This window comes from Ranitomeya variabilis, chromosome 1, assembly GCF_051348905.1.
Source record: "Ranitomeya variabilis isolate aRanVar5 chromosome 1, aRanVar5.hap1, whole genome shotgun sequence".
Taxonomy (NCBI): domain Eukaryota; kingdom Metazoa; phylum Chordata; class Amphibia; order Anura; family Dendrobatidae; genus Ranitomeya; species Ranitomeya variabilis.
Genome location: NC_135232.1, coordinates 405,009,858 through 405,027,726, shown reverse-complemented (window position 1 = coordinate 405,027,726; position 17,869 = coordinate 405,009,858). Strand labels below are relative to the sequence as shown.

At 41.2% G+C, this 17,869-nt stretch overlaps 1 protein-coding gene across 1 annotated transcript in view; it reads right to left on the bottom strand.

The window, feature by feature from the left end:
* UHRF2 (ubiquitin like with PHD and ring finger domains 2) overlaps window positions 1-17,869 on the bottom strand; it is a 138,309-nt gene that overhangs the window by 67,571 nt on the left and 52,869 nt on the right. Inside the window, exon 2 of the mRNA XM_077249183.1 lies at window positions 9,659-9,892. Within this exon, the coding sequence (XP_077105298.1) occupies window positions 9,659-9,892 (234 nt within the window). The remainder of the gene's footprint in view (window positions 1-9,658; window positions 9,893-17,869) is intronic.

The following is a 17,869-nucleotide window of genomic DNA, read 5'->3' as shown; positions in this document are numbered from 1 at the left end:
ATATATATATATATATCAATCAGTACTTTGTGGGGCCATCATGCTATATATAGGGGATTACAGGTGTGGGGCCATCATACTATATATGGGGGATTACAGGTGGAACCATCTTACAATACATGGAGGATTACAGGTGTGGGGCCATCACACTATATATAGCGGATTACAGTTGTGCAGCCATCATACTATATATGGGGGATTACAGGTGAAACCATCATACTATATATGGGGGACTACATGTGGGGCCATCATGCTATATATAGGGGATTGCATGTGTGGAGCCATCATACTATATATATCCCACCCCTATATGACCAAAGCCCCGTAAGTGTTTTCCAGAAACAAGCAGAAGTAGATGTTGCAGTGTGAAAATTGCAAACTGCCGCTGTAGTGACCAGTACGTTATGCGCAGCCCATGCTCTGGAGACACGCACCTGTAAATTAGGCGGGCTGTCATAGCTACAAAAATGCCAAACATGTGGACGCTAAATGTGGATTAAGCACACTGGGGCTCAGAAGAGAGGGGGCATTTGAATTTGGGAGCGCAGAATTTGATGAATTTTTCAGAGCCTTTATATTACCAGTAACGTAGAAGCCCCTATATTTCCATTAACAGATGACGGACCTGAGTGAGGACTTTCTTTTTTTGTGAATTAAGTTGAACCTTTTATTGGGAACATTTTACATAATGTTTGGGATCACATTTATCCGGAGCTCTACGCTGACCCCTTACTTTTGACCCCTTACTTTGTGGTTTCCATCTAAATCTCTGAGTGACGCGATTCAGATGAAACCCCCGAGGGATCCATTCACTATAATGAGGAAGCAGAATTACTTTTGACTCCGTCTGGCCTATGTTCAACGGTGTTCTTTTCAGAGGTGCACGAAACTGGCGGATAGCGCTTTCAAGTATGACTAAAAAGATTGACACCGCCAGATCACAGGTCAAGACGGTGTCCACAGTGCCTCCATCTGCCTCATTATAGGGAATTTTTCTCTGGATGCTCCATCTGAATCACGTATTTCAGAGATCTATATGGAAACCTCTATGCAGGCACTCAGTGCAGAGTGCTAGATAAATGTGCGCCGAGCCTTACTGTGATCTTTGGGAGGCAAAATGAACGAATCAACAGCAGGTGAAGAATTGGTTTTATTTATTTTTTTTACACCATTCTTCGTGCGGTATAAGTGATTAGGTGCCTTTATTCTTCTGGTCAATGCAATTACAGCGATACCAGATGTATATCGAGGTTTTTATGTTTGGCTGCTGTCACACACTAAAAGATGCTTTTTATCGCAAAAAACAAGTTTTTGCATCATCACATTTTGAGAGCTATCATTTTTCTGTATTTCGGCTGACAGTCATGTGACTGCTTATTTTTTGCATGACAAGTTGATGTTTTTATTGGTAACATTTTCGGGGACAAGACATTTTTTGATCGCTTTATATTCCAATTTTTGGGAGACAGAATGAACAAAAACCAGCAATTCAGGAATTGTTTTTTAGTTGCTTTTTTTTTACTGCCGTTTCGCGTCTGGTAAAATTGATAGCAATACAATATTTATATCGTTTTGCTGCTTTTTCACAATAAAAACTATTTTATAGAAAAAAATAATTGTTTTTGCATTGCTTTATTCTGAGAGCTATAACTTATTTTTCCGCTGTTGGAGCTGTATGAAAGCTTGTTTTTTTGCGGGACAAGATGACATTTTCGTCCATACCATATTTATTTTGATTTGACTTTTTGATCGCGTTTTATTCTACTTTTTGTTCGGCGGCATGATGAAAAAGCAAAGGTTTTTGTTTCTTTATGGTGTGCACTGAAGGAGTTAACTAGTATGACAGTTTTATAAACTGGCTCATTTCAGATGCCGCGATGCCAAATGTGTGTACTTTTTTGTTTTTACATAAATATATGAATTTATTGGTTTAATATTTTTTCTTCTTTTTATTTATTTTGTGATTTTTTTTTAAAAAAGTTTTAAAACATTTTTTAACTTTTTTACTTAGTCCCTGTATGGGACTTCAATGTTTATTTCTCCGATCACAGGTCTCATACAATGAAATACACATATATTGCAATGTATGACACCTGACAGATAGCTAGTTAGACTCAGCTGCTGGCTGAGTCTAACAAGCCACTGCATCAGGTAGATCCGAAAGTCATCACGTGACCTCCGGCTGTCGAGACAACGCGGGATCCCCTGTGATGTGATCAGATCTCATCACAGGGGGTATGAGAGAGGTGAGTAGAGCAGGTGTTTCCCTCTGGTATCTTCTAAATCTAGAAGATAGCAAACAGTTAACATCATTGGGACCTGATTAATCAGGTCCCGATGATGTTACATGTCAGAGCTACCGCTCTGCACAGGAATCGCAGAGCTTGCAGGACCACTGACCGCTCATAAACCTCAGTGCTGCACAAAGCCCAGCAAGCGCCAATGATTATGTACAGTGGGTGGTCTTGAAACGGTTAACTTTTTTTTTCCACAAAAATGTTACTTTAGACCCAATTTTTTTTTCTCATAAAGGTAACAGGAAAAAATGTGCCCCAAAAAGTGTGTTGAAATGTGGAAGAAAACCCCTGTTTGGGCACAAGGCAGAGCTCGGAAGAGAAGGAGTACCATTTGACATTCTCAATGCAAAATTTGCTGGAATCATTAGTGGACGTCATGTCGCGTTTGGAGAGCCCCTGGTGTGCTTACAGAGTGGAAATCCCCCACAAGTGACCCCATTTTAGAAAATAGACCCTTCAGGGAATTTATCTAGCTATGTGGTCAGTACCTTGAACCCCCAGGTGCTTTATAGAAGTTAATAATGTTGAGCCATGAAAATGAAAAAAAAACAAAAAATGTTTTTAGCCCCAATTTTTTTTTTTTCACAAGGTTAACATGGGAAATGGAACCCAAAATTTGTTGTACAATTTCTCTTGAGTACACCAATACCCCATATGTAGCCGAAAAGTACTTCTGAGTCATAGTGCAAAACTCAGAAACAAGCAGCAGTGGATGTTGCTGAGTGAAAATTGCAAACTGCCACTATGGTGCCCGCACATTGCAGTCACCAGCTCATGCTTTTGGAGACATGCACCTGTAAATTAGGTGGGTCTCATGACTACAGAAATGCCAAATATGTGGACTATAAATGTGGTTTAGGCAACTGTGGTGATCAGAAGGGAGGGGAATTTGGATTTGGGAGTGCAGAATCCTTATATATAATTTCTAAACACTCTTTCGGTGATTACTTTGTATGATACACCATTTGAAAGGTAAACTTGCCCCCTTCAGCAAGAAAATAGCCAAACAAACAACATATTCACGATGTGATCACAAAATGCAGCTTAAACATTAATTTTCATAAACCTGCAGTAAGGAAAAATGACCTGCAGGTGGAACCACACTACCCCAAAGCAAACTACCACAAAGCTGCTTTAGGCCAGTCTCACACATCCAGATAATTCCGGTACCGGAGTTGTCCGTGTGCTCACGTGGCACATCAGTGTTGCACACGTGCGGCAGCCATGTGCCGACTGAGGACCACACGGACCGTACAGGAGACAGCGCTAGAGTTAGGGTACCGTCACACAGTGCCATTTTGATCGCTACGACGGTACGATTCGTGACGTTCTAGCGATATCCATACGATATCGCAGTGTCTGACACGCAGCAGCGATCAGGGACCCGGCTGAGAATCGTACGTCGTAGCAGATCGTATGGAACTTTCTTTCGTCGCTTGATCACCCGCTGACATCGCTGGATCGTTGTGCGACAGCGATCCAGCGATGTGTTCGCTTGTAACCAGGGTAAACATCGGGTAACTAAGCGCAGGGCCGCGCTTAGTAACCCGATGTTTACCGTGGTTACCAGCGTAAACATAAAAAAAACAAACAGTACATACTCACATTCCGGTGTCTGTCCTCCGGCGTCTCAGCTTCTCTGCACTGTGAGCGCCTGCCGGCCGGAAAGCGAGCACAGCGGTGACGCGGTGACGTCACCGCTGTGCTTTCCGGCTATGGCGCTTACACAGTGGAGAGAAGCAGAACGCCGGGGGACAGACACCGGAATGTAAGTATGTACTGTTTGTTTTTTTTTACGTTTACGCTGGTAACCAGGGTAAACAAACATCGGGTTACTAAGCGCGGCCCTGCGCTTAGTAACCCGATGTTTACCCTGGTTACCCGGGGACTTCGGCATCGCTCCAGCGCCGTGATTGCAACGTGTGACCGCAGTCTACGACGCTGGAGCGATAATCATACGATGCTAGTGATGTAAATGGTACTGTGTGACGGTACCCTAAAGCACTGTCCCCCCTGCGTGTGGTGCTGAAGCCGGCATTCATTCCTTCTCCCCAGCAGCGTTCACTGGAGAGAAGGAATGAAAAATCAAGGGGTTTTTTTTGTGTGTGTTTAAAATAAAGTTCGCCCTACGCTTTACGGACCGTGCTGCCGGAGAAAAACGGACATGTCTCCGTCTTTTGCACACGGACACACGGTCCTAGAAAAATCACTGACATGTGCAGAGACACATTGATTTTAATGTGTCTACGTGTGTCAGTGTCTCTGGTACGTGAGGAAACTGTCACCACACGTACCGGAGCCACTGACGTGTGAAACAGGCCTTAACCTCACACCTTCCGATCCAACTATGCCTTTCCACCTGAGCAGAAAGCAATTCCCAGTAAAAGTGGCATTTGCACTGACTATTAATAAATCACAGGGACAAAAGCTTCAAACAGCTGGCCTGTTCCTACCAAAACCAGTATTCTCACACGGCCAGTTGTACGTGGCATTACAAGAGTGCGAAGATTCAAAAATATACATGCTTGCGTAAGCGACACTTACAATCAAAAGTATCTGAAATTATCACCCCCAATGTTGTGTTTAAGGAGGTTTTATAACAGCAATATTTTATTTTGCTAAGGCATTTTTTGGCCTCTACTTATAAAACCAATTTTTTGTATTAATCTTCATATATAAGTATCTGTCTGTGTTCATCATCTCATTAAATGCATTTACATTTGACCACCTTTCTTTTTCAGAAATTGTCTGCGCCCCTGATGACCAATGTGCGAAAATTTCGAACTGACCAACTAGATTGATGAATTTCTTTTCTAGGGGCGAAGAATTATAGCACTTTTCCAGAACCTTTGTACTACCAGTAAGATGGAAGCCTACAATATTTTTGTTAACAGATTATGGAGATGAGCGGGGACCTGTTTTTTTGTGTATTGCTTTGAAGCTTTTCTAGGGAACATTTTACATAATATTTGGGATCACGTTTATCTGGCGCTCTACACCAAGTACTTACTTCGGGGTTTCCATCTAAATCTCCTAGTGACCTGATTCAGATGAGAACCCAGAGTGATCTATTCACTATAATGCAGTAGCCGAGTTACCCTGGACTCCATCTGGCCTCTGTTCAGCAATGTCTTTCTTTTTAGAGGTGCTCAAACCTGTGGCCGACTGAACTTTTATGCACGCCTAAAAATATGGACGCTGACGGATCATAAGCAGCCACACGGCGTTCGCAGTGCCTCCATCTGCCTCATTACAGGGAATCTTCCGCCAGAGGTTCCGTCTGACTAACGTTTTTCAGAGATTTACACGGAAACCCTGGTGTAAGTGCTCAGCATAAAGTGCAGGATAAATGTGTGCCAAGCCTTACTGCAATCTTTAGCAGTCAGAATGAAAAAAATCAACAACAGGTGAAGAATTGGTTGTAATTATTCTCTACGCTATTTCTTGTGCAATCATCGGGTTGGTACAATTACAGCAATACCACATTTATATAGTTTTTTAGGTTTTGGCGCTTTTACACAAAAAGTTATAGAAAAAAATATTTTTGAAACACCTTTTTCTGAGAGCTATAATGGAGCTGTATGGTGGCTTGTTTTTTTGCGGGACAAGATGATGTTTTCAAAGATAGCAATTTTATGTAGATTGGTCTCTTTTTGATTGCATATTATTGCACATTTTCTGGCGGTATAATGCTAAAGCGCAGTTTTTGCCTTGTTTTTTTTAACTGTATTCACTGAAGGAGTTAACTAGTTGGATATTTTTATAGAACAGGACGGTCCAGTTGGATTTAAAAAAAAAAAAAAATGTTCATTATTACTATTTTTTTTTTTTACTGCTTTATATTGTCCCAGGATGGGACATCAACCTTATCAAGGATAATAGAAACAATTGGGAGTCCAGCTAAACAAGAATGGATTTTCCTTTTCTTTTTCAAAAGAAAATATAGTGCATACAAAAGAAAAATTTACATGGATGCGCCGCCTGAATTTTTATAGTGTAGAAGGAGAATTCCGGGGACGAGAGAGAGAGACAGACATGAGTAAGACTGCTTAGTGCAGTCGAAACATGTCGACTGGGTCATGTCGACCATGTAAATTTTTCTTTTGTATGCATTATATTTTCTTTTGAAAAAGAAAAAGAAAAGGAAAATCCAGCCCTGTTGAACCGGACTCCAATTTTTTCTATTATCCTTGATGTAAGGCTAGGGCGAGGCCGGTGTCTGAGCTCCAGGTGGATGAGCATAGAGCAACTGGGTGAGCTGGAATCAAGTTTCTATGAATATCAACCTTACACTGACAGATCACTGATCTAATAATCTGCAATGCTTTCGCATTACAGGGAATTAGATAAGCATCTGACATGCAGGGAGGAGGCATGTCAGGTTGTGCTCTCAGCATGAACTGACAGGCCACCGTCCCTGGGTGACCCTGCGGCCTTCTTTGGGCTCAGGGTCACCATGGAGACCATCGACGCATAGCATTGTGCCAATGAAAGCACAGAGGGAGCTCCCTCCATCTGCGATGCCCCTCGATGTCGCTGTCATTATTGACAGCTGCATCACAGAGAATAAACACTCGTGATCAATGTTAGCACCAACTGTGGGCGTTGCTGCAGATGGTCAGCTCTCACATATAGCTGACATTCACACTCGAATGCAGCGGCGCTCAGCGTGAGCGAGCGCGATCACGGCACCACATATAAACTGCGCATGTTGGGAAGGGGTTAATGTAAAAGCAAAAATAAACAAAGTACATATATTTGGTATTGTTACGTCCAGAAGACCCCATCTATAAATATGTCTGACTAGATAACCCCTGCATTGAGAACCGTAAAAAAAAAAAAAAAAAAAAAAAAAACAAGTAAAAAAAAGTGCCTTCTCATCACACCACAGAACAAAAAGTAGAATAATAAGCAAGCAAAAAGTTGAATGAAAATAAAAATATTATCACTAAAAACAATCTGTGAGCTCAATAATAAATATTGGTACATGATAGAATGTGACCCATAGCTAACAGATATTGCCATAAAAAGGCCGATAGTATGAGTAGTATCCTGTGGGATACATTGGTAAATGTGGTTATATGTATTGTAAGGACCAAGTTAATTTGAGGGGTACTTCCATAGTGTCCATTAGTTTTTTACTTGGCACAGTAAATACATAGTGTATGCGATTATACAGGGGTTGGACAAAATAATGGAAACACCTAACGTTTTGGTATTATAATCTTCGAACATGTGATAAACATGCAAACCGTGACATATGGTAATGTTTTATAGTTAATTATTTGTGTTATGTGATATGTGTATGTAAATTAACTGTGTGTTTTGAATAATTGTAATAACATTGATGAGAACCTGATACCAATGGCAGACCTCTCAAATTTTCAAAGAGGCCAAATTGTTGGTGCTTGTATGGCAGGCGCTAATGTAACAGAAAGTGCCCGAATGCTTGGCGTGTCAAGAGGTACTGTCTCCAAAGTAATGACTACGTTTGAAAGAGAAGGAAAAACGTCCGCAGCAAAGCACAGGTCCGACCGAAAGTCAGAGTTGACAGAGAGACCGTCGGGCTCTAAAGAGAATTGTGAGAAAGGATCGCAAGACCACAGCTCCGAAAATCACTGCTGAGCTCAATGAACACCTACAGAACCCAGTTTCCACGAAAACTGTTCGTCTGGAGCTGTACAAATCTGGATTCCATGGAAGAGCTGCAATTAGAAAACCAATGCTCTCAATGACAAATGTTTCCAAGCGTTTAGAGTGGTGTAGAAAGCTCCACAATTGGTCCCTCGAGCACTGGAAACGTGATATTCTCAGACGAATCATCGTTTACCCTATTTCTGACCTCAGGCCAAGTGTACGTTTGGAAACAGCCGAAAAAAGCATTCCATCCAGACTGCCTTCTCCCAACCGTAAAACATGGTGGAGGTTCTGTGATGATCTGGGGTGCTATTTCGTGGAGATCCGCCGGGCCAATGATATCCCTTCATGGAAGAATTAACAGCCGAGATTATTTAGGCATTTTGGGCGACCAAGTGCATCCAATGGTTCAAGCACTGTTCCCACAGGGGAATTCAGGATGATAATGCACCAATTCATACAGCTAGAATTGTTAAAGCATGGCACGAGGAACATTGTAATGAAGGGGAGCATCTCATCTGGCCCCCACAATTCCCAGACCTCAACATTATTGAGCATTTATGGTCGATTTTAGAGATTCAAGTTAGACTTCGATTTCCACCGCCATCGTCGCTCAAAGAACTGGAGGGTGTTTTAACTGCAGAATGGGCTAAAATTCCTTTGGGAACAATTCACACCTTGTATGAATCCATACCTCAGAGAATTGAGGCTGTAATCGCCGCAAAAGGTAAACCTACACCATATTAAACTAACTTTTGTTGATGTTTCCAGGCGTTTCCATTATTTTGTCCAACCCCTGTATGTGACTGCAATAAATTTTATTTTGGCAAAATCACCCGTCTCTTGCACAAACGTATACATCAGGTTTTCAGTGTCAGGCTAAATCCGGCGAATGTTGGAAAAACTGGATCCGGCGCAGATTTTGAAAAACTGATGCGACGGATCCGTTTTTTTGACGGATCCGGCTAGCCTATCTAGATTATTGGGTAAAAAAAAAATTTGGAGCATGCTTAGGTTAAAAATCTGGATCAGGCCGCCGGATCCGCCTTTTTCCGGATCCGGCACCTTCCGGCTCCCATAGGCTTTCATTGTAGCAAACAGCCTGAAGCGCCGGATCTGGAGCTTCAGGCTTTTTCGCCGGAGACAAAAAATGGACGTTTTTTCAAGAAACCGGAAGCGGCAGATTTGCCGGATCCAGCGAAAACCGGACGAAACGCAATGTCATCCGGTGCAATCCGGCACTAATACAAGTCTATGGGAAAAAAAACCTGATCCGGCGGCAACATTCGCCTGATCCGGTTTTTTGAAAATTCGCGAAAACCTGATGTGTGAAAGTAGCCTTAGTGAGCACAAAAAAATATTTAGAATTGAGAGTCCTCAGTCCTTAGTGAGCACATACACTCACTGCAGTCTGGAAAAAATTCCCTGAGACTCAGCCATATGAGGCACAATAAGCTACTTAGAAAGGAAATATATTTCATTCAAAAGACTGAGGCTTTGATATACAGTGCTAAACACAAAACTAGCACTCATATCTTGATTATAATTGGTAAAGAGCGAATGTCTGAGTGTAGTTAATTTATGCATTAGTAGAAATGCTTTTATGAATGGATTAAAAGTGGTTGCCTATATTTTAAGTGAAAACGGTAAAAATCAGAAACATACAACATTAGCTATTAGCTACAACTTTAAGCAAATGCAAAGTAGACAAAGCGAACACAAACCTTATAAATACCAATGCCTGGGTCAATGAGGAAGGCTCGGGCGGAAGTAGATGGCTGAGAAGCATTAGAACTGACACGTGATTTGTGCTTATTTGCAGAATTTTGATGGGCTTTGCCATCTGCATCCTTTTTCTTTGTGGAAGGAGTTGCATCGTCAGACTGAGAACGGATTAAGAGTTGAACGATGTCATTCAAGCCCACATTGTAGTCAAAAAGGGTATGGCCATCTTCAAGCTGTAAATGATAAAAGGACAACATTTTACATTCTCACTACTCTTTATGAAAGTAAAATAGAAACAGTGACCAGTTATGCTTCCCATAGCAAAGCGTTTTACAGGTCTACTTAATATGTAGTATATACTTAAATTTTTGTAATCTGGCAATAATTTAGAAAGGCTCATGATCCATTATTTTTTACCAGCACATGACAAATTAGAGCTAACCAGTTGAGTACTAGGTGTTATATTGTATTCTAGTAACTTTACCACTCTGCGAGTATAACAAACGGCAGTAAGATTTACTGCACCCATAATTACCATACTTTTATTAACTTGCAAGTTTTATTGATCTCCTGCAGTTAGGTTGGAGAGACAGGAGCCACTAACTTGGGGGATGTGGATGTAGAGGAGGCATCCAACCAGGAGGTGGTTCTAGTGTAAAATTATAGCAGAAGTATTAACCCAATTTACTACCCTAAACCCCCAAGGAAGGAAACACCATCATAGACAACTAGGGAAGCAGACTTTGATCTATCCACTACACTAGACCATCAAGGAAGTAGGCATGAACCCCTTCAATATCCTAGATAGCCAAAAAAACAGGATTAAACTAATTTTCTATTGATATTTTTTAACGTATTTGCTGCTAACTAGTCATCCAAAGGATACTTATAGGCCATCAATGCTCTTTTGGCAAAATGTGAAAATAGCCTCTTCAGTGCAAGAAGAGAAGGACCCTAGTGCCACCTATTGGAGTTAGCTGTGACAAGGCCAGTGATATTAACTTTTAGGACTACTAATAGGTGGTACTAGGGTTCTTCTCTTCATTTCTGAAGAAGCTTATTGTATAAGGACTTTAAGTCCCACTATAGCGAACTTGGCACTCTTCACAAGGAGAAACCTTACCCCTTAAAATCCCCTGTTAAGGGGCCTCTCACTCAGTCAAACTAGAACTCCTGCTTTGCACTAATGAGTGGCCAAAAACCCAAAACATGTGTTTGAAAGTGGCATTTCTGGTTTGGCTAAGTCACGTGGCAAGGCACGTTAAAGGGTTGATGATGACTTTTAGGATTGCTCCCTCTAATACTTGGCATTAGAGCTCTCCTTTTCTTCTCTGAAAAGGCAATGTATATATCCTGGTAACTAGGAGCTCTTGGAGAATTCACACTGGATGCTTAAAGGTGTTCACCGTTTTGGACAAGCACTGCTTGTTTATAACAGCTATAGTTTGTGAGGAATCTTCATATTAACAGTTCGATTTCTCTCCAGTGCTATCACAGGATTAGATAAATATGGTTAAGGTACTTTCTTCCAGAAAGAATGCCACAAAGATTTAAGTCTGGTAGTGCAACTGTGCTCTTTTCAAGTGAAATGTGCTTTATCAACATCAAAAAACCTGCCTGCAAACTGGTGTGGTACTGTATTTTTTAAGTTTGTTTAATTCTTTTCAGCATTACAGATTACCTATTTAAATGACTGGGCAGTCTATGTAATGCAATATATAACTGAACCTCCAGAACTCTTAACAGTGGCCGCTCTTTAATAATTCAGAATTCAATAATAAATTACCGGTACATGACAATGACTTCACTAAGCTCTAAGAAAATGTAACTTTCGTTCATTTTTTTTTAAGTCACATATTATTATTCCACTTTTTGCTACAAGAATAAATATTGTGAATTGCTAGACTAAGCTTTATGTAAAATTGCTGTAACTGTCCGTAAGAAAAAAAAGACCTTAATTGGAGCAAAAAAAAAAAAAAGATATGCTGTATGTTTATAGGTCATAACTATAATATTATGCCCACAAAAATACTATTGAAGTTTTCCTGTTGATAATTTGAAAACATATTACGCAACTCTAAATGGATGTGTCTTGTATGTAATATAGGTTTATATTATAGCAGCAAATCTTTATGAAAGTGAGCTCATGTGATTCTGGTAACTTTAGGTTGACGCATTAAGCTAAAAAATGAAGTTTTAGTATCAATGAATCAAGTTTGTGATTTAACACAATGTACGTGTCTACATATATCCAGATATTGGGCACAACATTGTGATATGTGTGATACACAATAGATTTATTAAAAATAAGGCATTTACTCTACAGAAATCTTTAACAGCCATTTACACCATTAGTTATAACAAACAATCTAATAGAGTAAAATACGCTTTAGAAATTCTTTCATAGTCCGCTTTACTAGTATTAGCATTTTGCAGGAAGTAATATTTTATATGTCTGGACTATACCCTACTAACAAAGAGGCAATGTCTTTGTTCTTTGACAGATAAGGCCTTCCCTTTCCTCTTCCTTTAATATAATAATGCTGCAATAAGTTGACTTTTCACAGACGGAAAGTGAGATACTTAAGAACCACAGCAAAAACAAAAACATAGCAGTAGTTTTAACCAATCTCACTTGTTGAAGGAGTTGTCCAGTGGACCAAATAAATAAAAATAAAATTCTATATCATAATATAATGGGTTGGCAGAGTTTTCTGTGTCACTAAGTAATTTGTATTATATATGAAAGAGGCTTGCTCATTTACATAGTTAAACGGAACCTGGTTGTCCCCATATAAAGTACACCCAGCATCTTTCAGCCCACTGTCACAGCATTTTAGTATGCTGTATATATGTCCCCAATCTGCTCTGCAAAGCACAAAAAAAGAGCTTTTATTATATACTAAGACATGACCCAGTCCAATTGGCGTCACTGGTCTTGATCCAGAGCCTCTTCTCTTCTGATGATCGCTGTTCTCCTTCCCTGCTTCATGTGGTGTCCTACATCATCCACACAGTGTTCCCCATCATGCTCCTGCGCAGGCATACTTTCCTCTGCCCTTCAAAATCAAAATACTGTAGTGTGCATGCGCAGGGAAAGGCCAAAGAGCGCCGATGACCCGTAGGTAAAGCCAGCGCATGTGCACTACAGTACCTTAACCCCTTAATCCCATATGACGTACTATCCCGTCAAGGTGACCTGGGACTTAATTCCCAGTGATGGGATAGTACGTCATATGCAATCGGCCGCGCTCACGGGGGGGAGCACTATGTGCCGGGAGCGGTCACGGACCGCCCCCGGCACATTAACCCCCGTCACACTGCGATCAAACATGATCGCAGTGTACCGGCAGTACAGGGAAGCATCGCGCAGGGAGGGGGCTCCCTGCGTGCTTCCCTGAGACGATCGGTACAAGGCGATGTACTCACCTTGTACCGAGCGTCTCATCCCTGCAGTCCCCGGATCCAAAATTGCCGCGGGGCTGCATCCGGGTACTGCAGGGAGTACTGCCAGATCCACAGCAGGCGCTGGTAAGCCTGCAGCGCTGTCAGTCAGATCGCTGATCTGACAGAGTGCTGTGCAAACTGTCAGATCAGCGATCTGTGATGTCCCCCCTGGGACAAAGTAAAAAAGTAAAATAAAAAAATTCCACATGTGTAAAAAAAAAAAAAAAAAAAATATTCCTAAATAAAGAAAAAAAAATATTATTCCCATAAACACATTTCTTTATCTAAATAGAAAAAAAACAATAAAATTACACAATTAGTATCACCGCGTCCGTAACGACCCAACCTATAAAACTGTCCCACTAGTTAACCCCTTTAGTGAACATCGCAAGAAAAAAAAAAAAAAACAAGCCAAAAAACAACGCTTTATTATCATACCGCTGAACAAAAAGTGGAATAACACGCGATCAAAAAGATGGATATAAATAACCATGGTACCGATGAAAACGTCATCTTGTCCCGCAAAAAACAAGCTGCCATACAGCATCATAAGCAAAAAAATAAAAAAGTTATAGTCTTCAGAATAAAGCGATGCCAAAATAATTATTTTTTCTATAAAATAGCTTTTATCGTATAAAAGCGCCAAAACATAAAAAAAGATATGAGATATCGCTGTAATCATACTGACCCGACGAATAAAACTGCTTTATCAATTTTACCAAACGTGGAATGGTATAAACGCCTCCCCCAAAAGAAATTCATGAATAGCTGGTTTTTGGTCATTCTGCCTCACAAAAATCAGAATAAAAAGAGATCAAAAAATGTCATGTGCCCGAAAATGTTACCAATAAAAACGTCAACTCATCCCGCAAAAAACAAGACCTCACATGACTCTGTGGACCAAAATATGGAAAAATTATAGGTCTCAAAATGTGGAGACGCAAAAACCTTCATGCTATAAAAAGCGTCTTTTAGTGTGTGACAGCTGCCAATCATAAAAATCTGATATAAAAAAAATGCTATAAAAGTAAATCAAACCCCCCTTCATCACCCCCTTAGTTAGGGAAAAATAATAAAATAAAAAAAAATGTATTTATTTCCATTTTCCCATTAGGAATAGGGCTAGGGTTAGGGTTGGAGCTAAAGTTAGGGTTAGGGTTGGGGCTAAAGTTAGGGTTAGGGTTGGGGCTAAAGTTAGGGTTAGGGATAAAGTTAGGGTTAAGGTTGGGGCTAAAGTTAGGGTTAGGGTTTGGATTACATTTACGGTTGGGATTAGGGTTAGGGGTGTGTCAGGGTTAGGGGTGTGGTTAGTGTTACCGTTGGGATTAGGGTTAGGCTATGTGCACACGTAGCAGAATTGCCGCGGAAATTTCCGCGGCAATTCTGCGCCTCCTGCCGCGGGTATATCGCATGCAGAATTTGCATGCATATACCCGCAGAAAACTAGCGTTTTGCAAGCATAATTAGCTTGCAGAATGCTAGCGTTTCCCAAGCGATCTGTAGCATCGCTTGGAAAACTGTTTGACAGGTTGGTCACACTTGTCAAACATAGTGTTTGACAAGTGTGACCAACTTTTTACTATAGATGCAGCCTATGCAGCATCTATAGTAAAAGGTAGAATGTTAAAAAAAATAAAAAAAAAGGTTATACTCACCTCAGCGGCTTCCGTTCCTAATGCTGTGTGTTCAGGACCTTCCATTGACGTAGCGGTCACGTGACCCGCGGTCATGTGACCGTGACGTCATCGCAGGTCCTTCACACACACCACAGAAGCCGTTGAGGAGGTCGGGCCGCCCGAAGGTGAGTATATCGCTATTTTTTATTTTAATTCTTCTTTTTTTTACCACTTATATGGTGCCCAGTCCGTGGAGGAGAGTCTCCTCTCCTCCACCCTGGGTACCAACCGCACTTGATCTGCTTACTACCCGCATGGTGTGCACAGCCCCGTGCGGGAAGTAAGCAGATCAATGCACTCCTGTGTGTGCAGAATCGCCGCGATTCCGCAATTTTAATGAACATGCTGCGTTTTTTTCTGGATTGCGAATCCGCTCAGGGAAAAAATGCAGCATGTGCACAAAAAATGCGGATTGCATTCTGTTACATAGGATGCTTAATGTTAGCGTTTTTTTCGCGGTTTTATAGCGTTTTTATAGCGAAAAACAGCGAAAAAAACGCAAAAAATCTGCTACGTGTGCACACAGCCTTAGGGGTGTGTTTGGATTAGGGTTTCAGGTAGAATTGGGGAGTATCCACTGTTCAGGCACATCAGGGGCTCTCCAAATGCAACATGGCGTCCGATCTCAATTCCAGCCAATTCTACTTTGAAAAAGTAAAACAGTGCTCCTTCCCTTCCGAGCTCTCCCGTGCGCCCAAACAGGGGTTTACCCCAACATATGGGGTATCAGCGTACTCGGGACAAATTGGACAACAACTTTTGGGGTTCAAGTTCTCTTGTTATCCTTGGGAAAATAAAAATTTGGGGGGCTAAAAATCATTTTTATGGGAAAAAAAAAGATTTTTTATTTTCACGGCTCTGCGTTGTAAACTGTAGTGAAACACTTGGGGGTTCAAAGTTCTCACAACATATCTAGATAAGTTCCTTGGGAGGTCTAGTTTCCAATATGGGGTCACTTGTGGGGGGTTTCTACTGTTTGGGTACATCAGGGGCTCTGCAAATGCAACGTGACGCCTGCAGACCAATCCATCTAAGTCTGCATTCCAAATGGCGCTTCTTCCCTTCCGAGCTCTGCCATGCGCCCAAACAGTGGTTTCCCCCCCACATATGGGGTATCAGCGTACTCAGGACAAATTGCACAACAATTTTTGGGGTCCAATTTCTTCTCTTCCCTCGGGAAACTAAGAAATTGGGGGCGAAAAGATCATTTTTGTGAAAAAATATGTTTTTTTTATTTTTATGGCTCTGCATTATAAACTTCTGTGAAGCACTTGGTGGGTCAAAGTGCTCACCACACATCTAGATAAGTTCCTTAGGGGGTCTACTTTCCAAAATGGTGTCACTTGTGGGGGGTTTCAATGTTTACGCACATCAGGGGCTCTCCAAACGCAACATGGCGTCCCATCTCAATTCCAGTCAATTTTGCATTGAAAAGTAAAATGGCGCTCCTTTCCTTCCGAGCTCTGCCATGCGCCCAAACAGTGGTTTACCCCCACATATGGGGTATCAGCGTACTCAGGACAAATTGTACAACAACTTTTGGGGTCCATTTTCTCCTGTTACCCTTGGTAAAATAAGACAAATTGGAGCTGAAATAAATTGTGTGTGAAAAAAAGTTAAATGTTCATTTTTATTTAAACATTCCAAAAATTCCTGTGAAACACCTGAAGGGTTAATAAACTTCTTGAATGTGGTTTTGAGCACCTTTAGGGGTGCAGTTTTTAGAATGGTGTCACACTTGGGTATTTTCTATCATATAGACCCCTCAAAATGACTTCAAATGAGATGTGGTCCCTAAAAAAAAACGGTGTTGTAAAAATGAGAAATTGCTGGTCAACTTTTAACCCTTATAACTCCCTAACAAAAAACAATTTTGGTTCCAAAATTGTGCTGATGTAAAGTAGACATGTGGGAAATGTTACTTATTAAGTATTTTGCGTGACATATCTCTGTGATTTAAGGGCATAAAAATTCAAAGTTGGAAAATTGCGAAATTTTCAAAATTTTCGCCAAATTTCCATTTTTTTCACAAATAAACGCAAGTTATATCAAATAAATTTTACCACTATCATAAAGTACAATATGTCACGAGAAAACAATGTCAGAATTGCCAAGATCCGTTGAAGCGTTCCAGAGTTATAACCTCATAAAGGGACAGTGGTCAGAATTGTAAAAATTGGCCCGGTCATTAACGTGCAAACCACCCTCGGGGCTTAAGGGGTTAATCTGCCTCAGCAGGGCAGAGGGTAGTACAAATGCGCAAGAGCACAATGGGGGACACTGTGGATGACATTGGATGAGTCATCCGCATGAAGCAGGGAGGCAATCCTACAAAGAGAGGAAGTGCCGAATCAAAACCAGAAACTCCCATTGGACCAGACTGCACCATCTGTGAGTATAATAAAAGCTCTTGTGTGCCTTGCAGAGTGGATTAGGGATATATACAGCATTACAGAATGTTGTAACAGAGGGCTGAAAGATGCTGGCCGTACTTTATATGGGGTAAACCTGGTGACATGTTCCCTTTATGCCAGACCCCTTCTCCATTTAAAATGATAGCGAAAGGGGCACAGTTGGTACCCTAATGAGGTAGTCATCCAAGCCCCTTCACATGCTGCAATAACAAGTAGACAGAAGAAACACTCTCCTGTGACGAGCATACACAAGCTGCAGAGTTACTGGAACCTCACTGACAACTGAAGAGTGAGACACTTGATAACACAAGTACAATAACAAGTTTTATGGAAGAAATGTATCAAAATTTTCACTCCACTTTTCTGGTGAAACAAAGTCAAAAGTTTTAGCACACCCTATTTTTGTACAAAAATTTGAGACTCTCTACCCCTCTCGCCACCTGTTAGGCCTCTTTCACACTAGCGTCATGCACTGCACGTCGCTTTGAGTCGTTCTGTAGTAAAAACACATCCTGCAAAATTGCTTGCAGGATGCGTTTTTTTCTCCATAGACTTGAATTAGCGACGCATTGCCACACGTCGCAACCGTCGTGCGACGGTTGCATCGGACCGTCGGCACAAAAAAAGTTACATGTAACTTTTTTTGTGCGTCGATAGCGTCTTTTCCGACCAC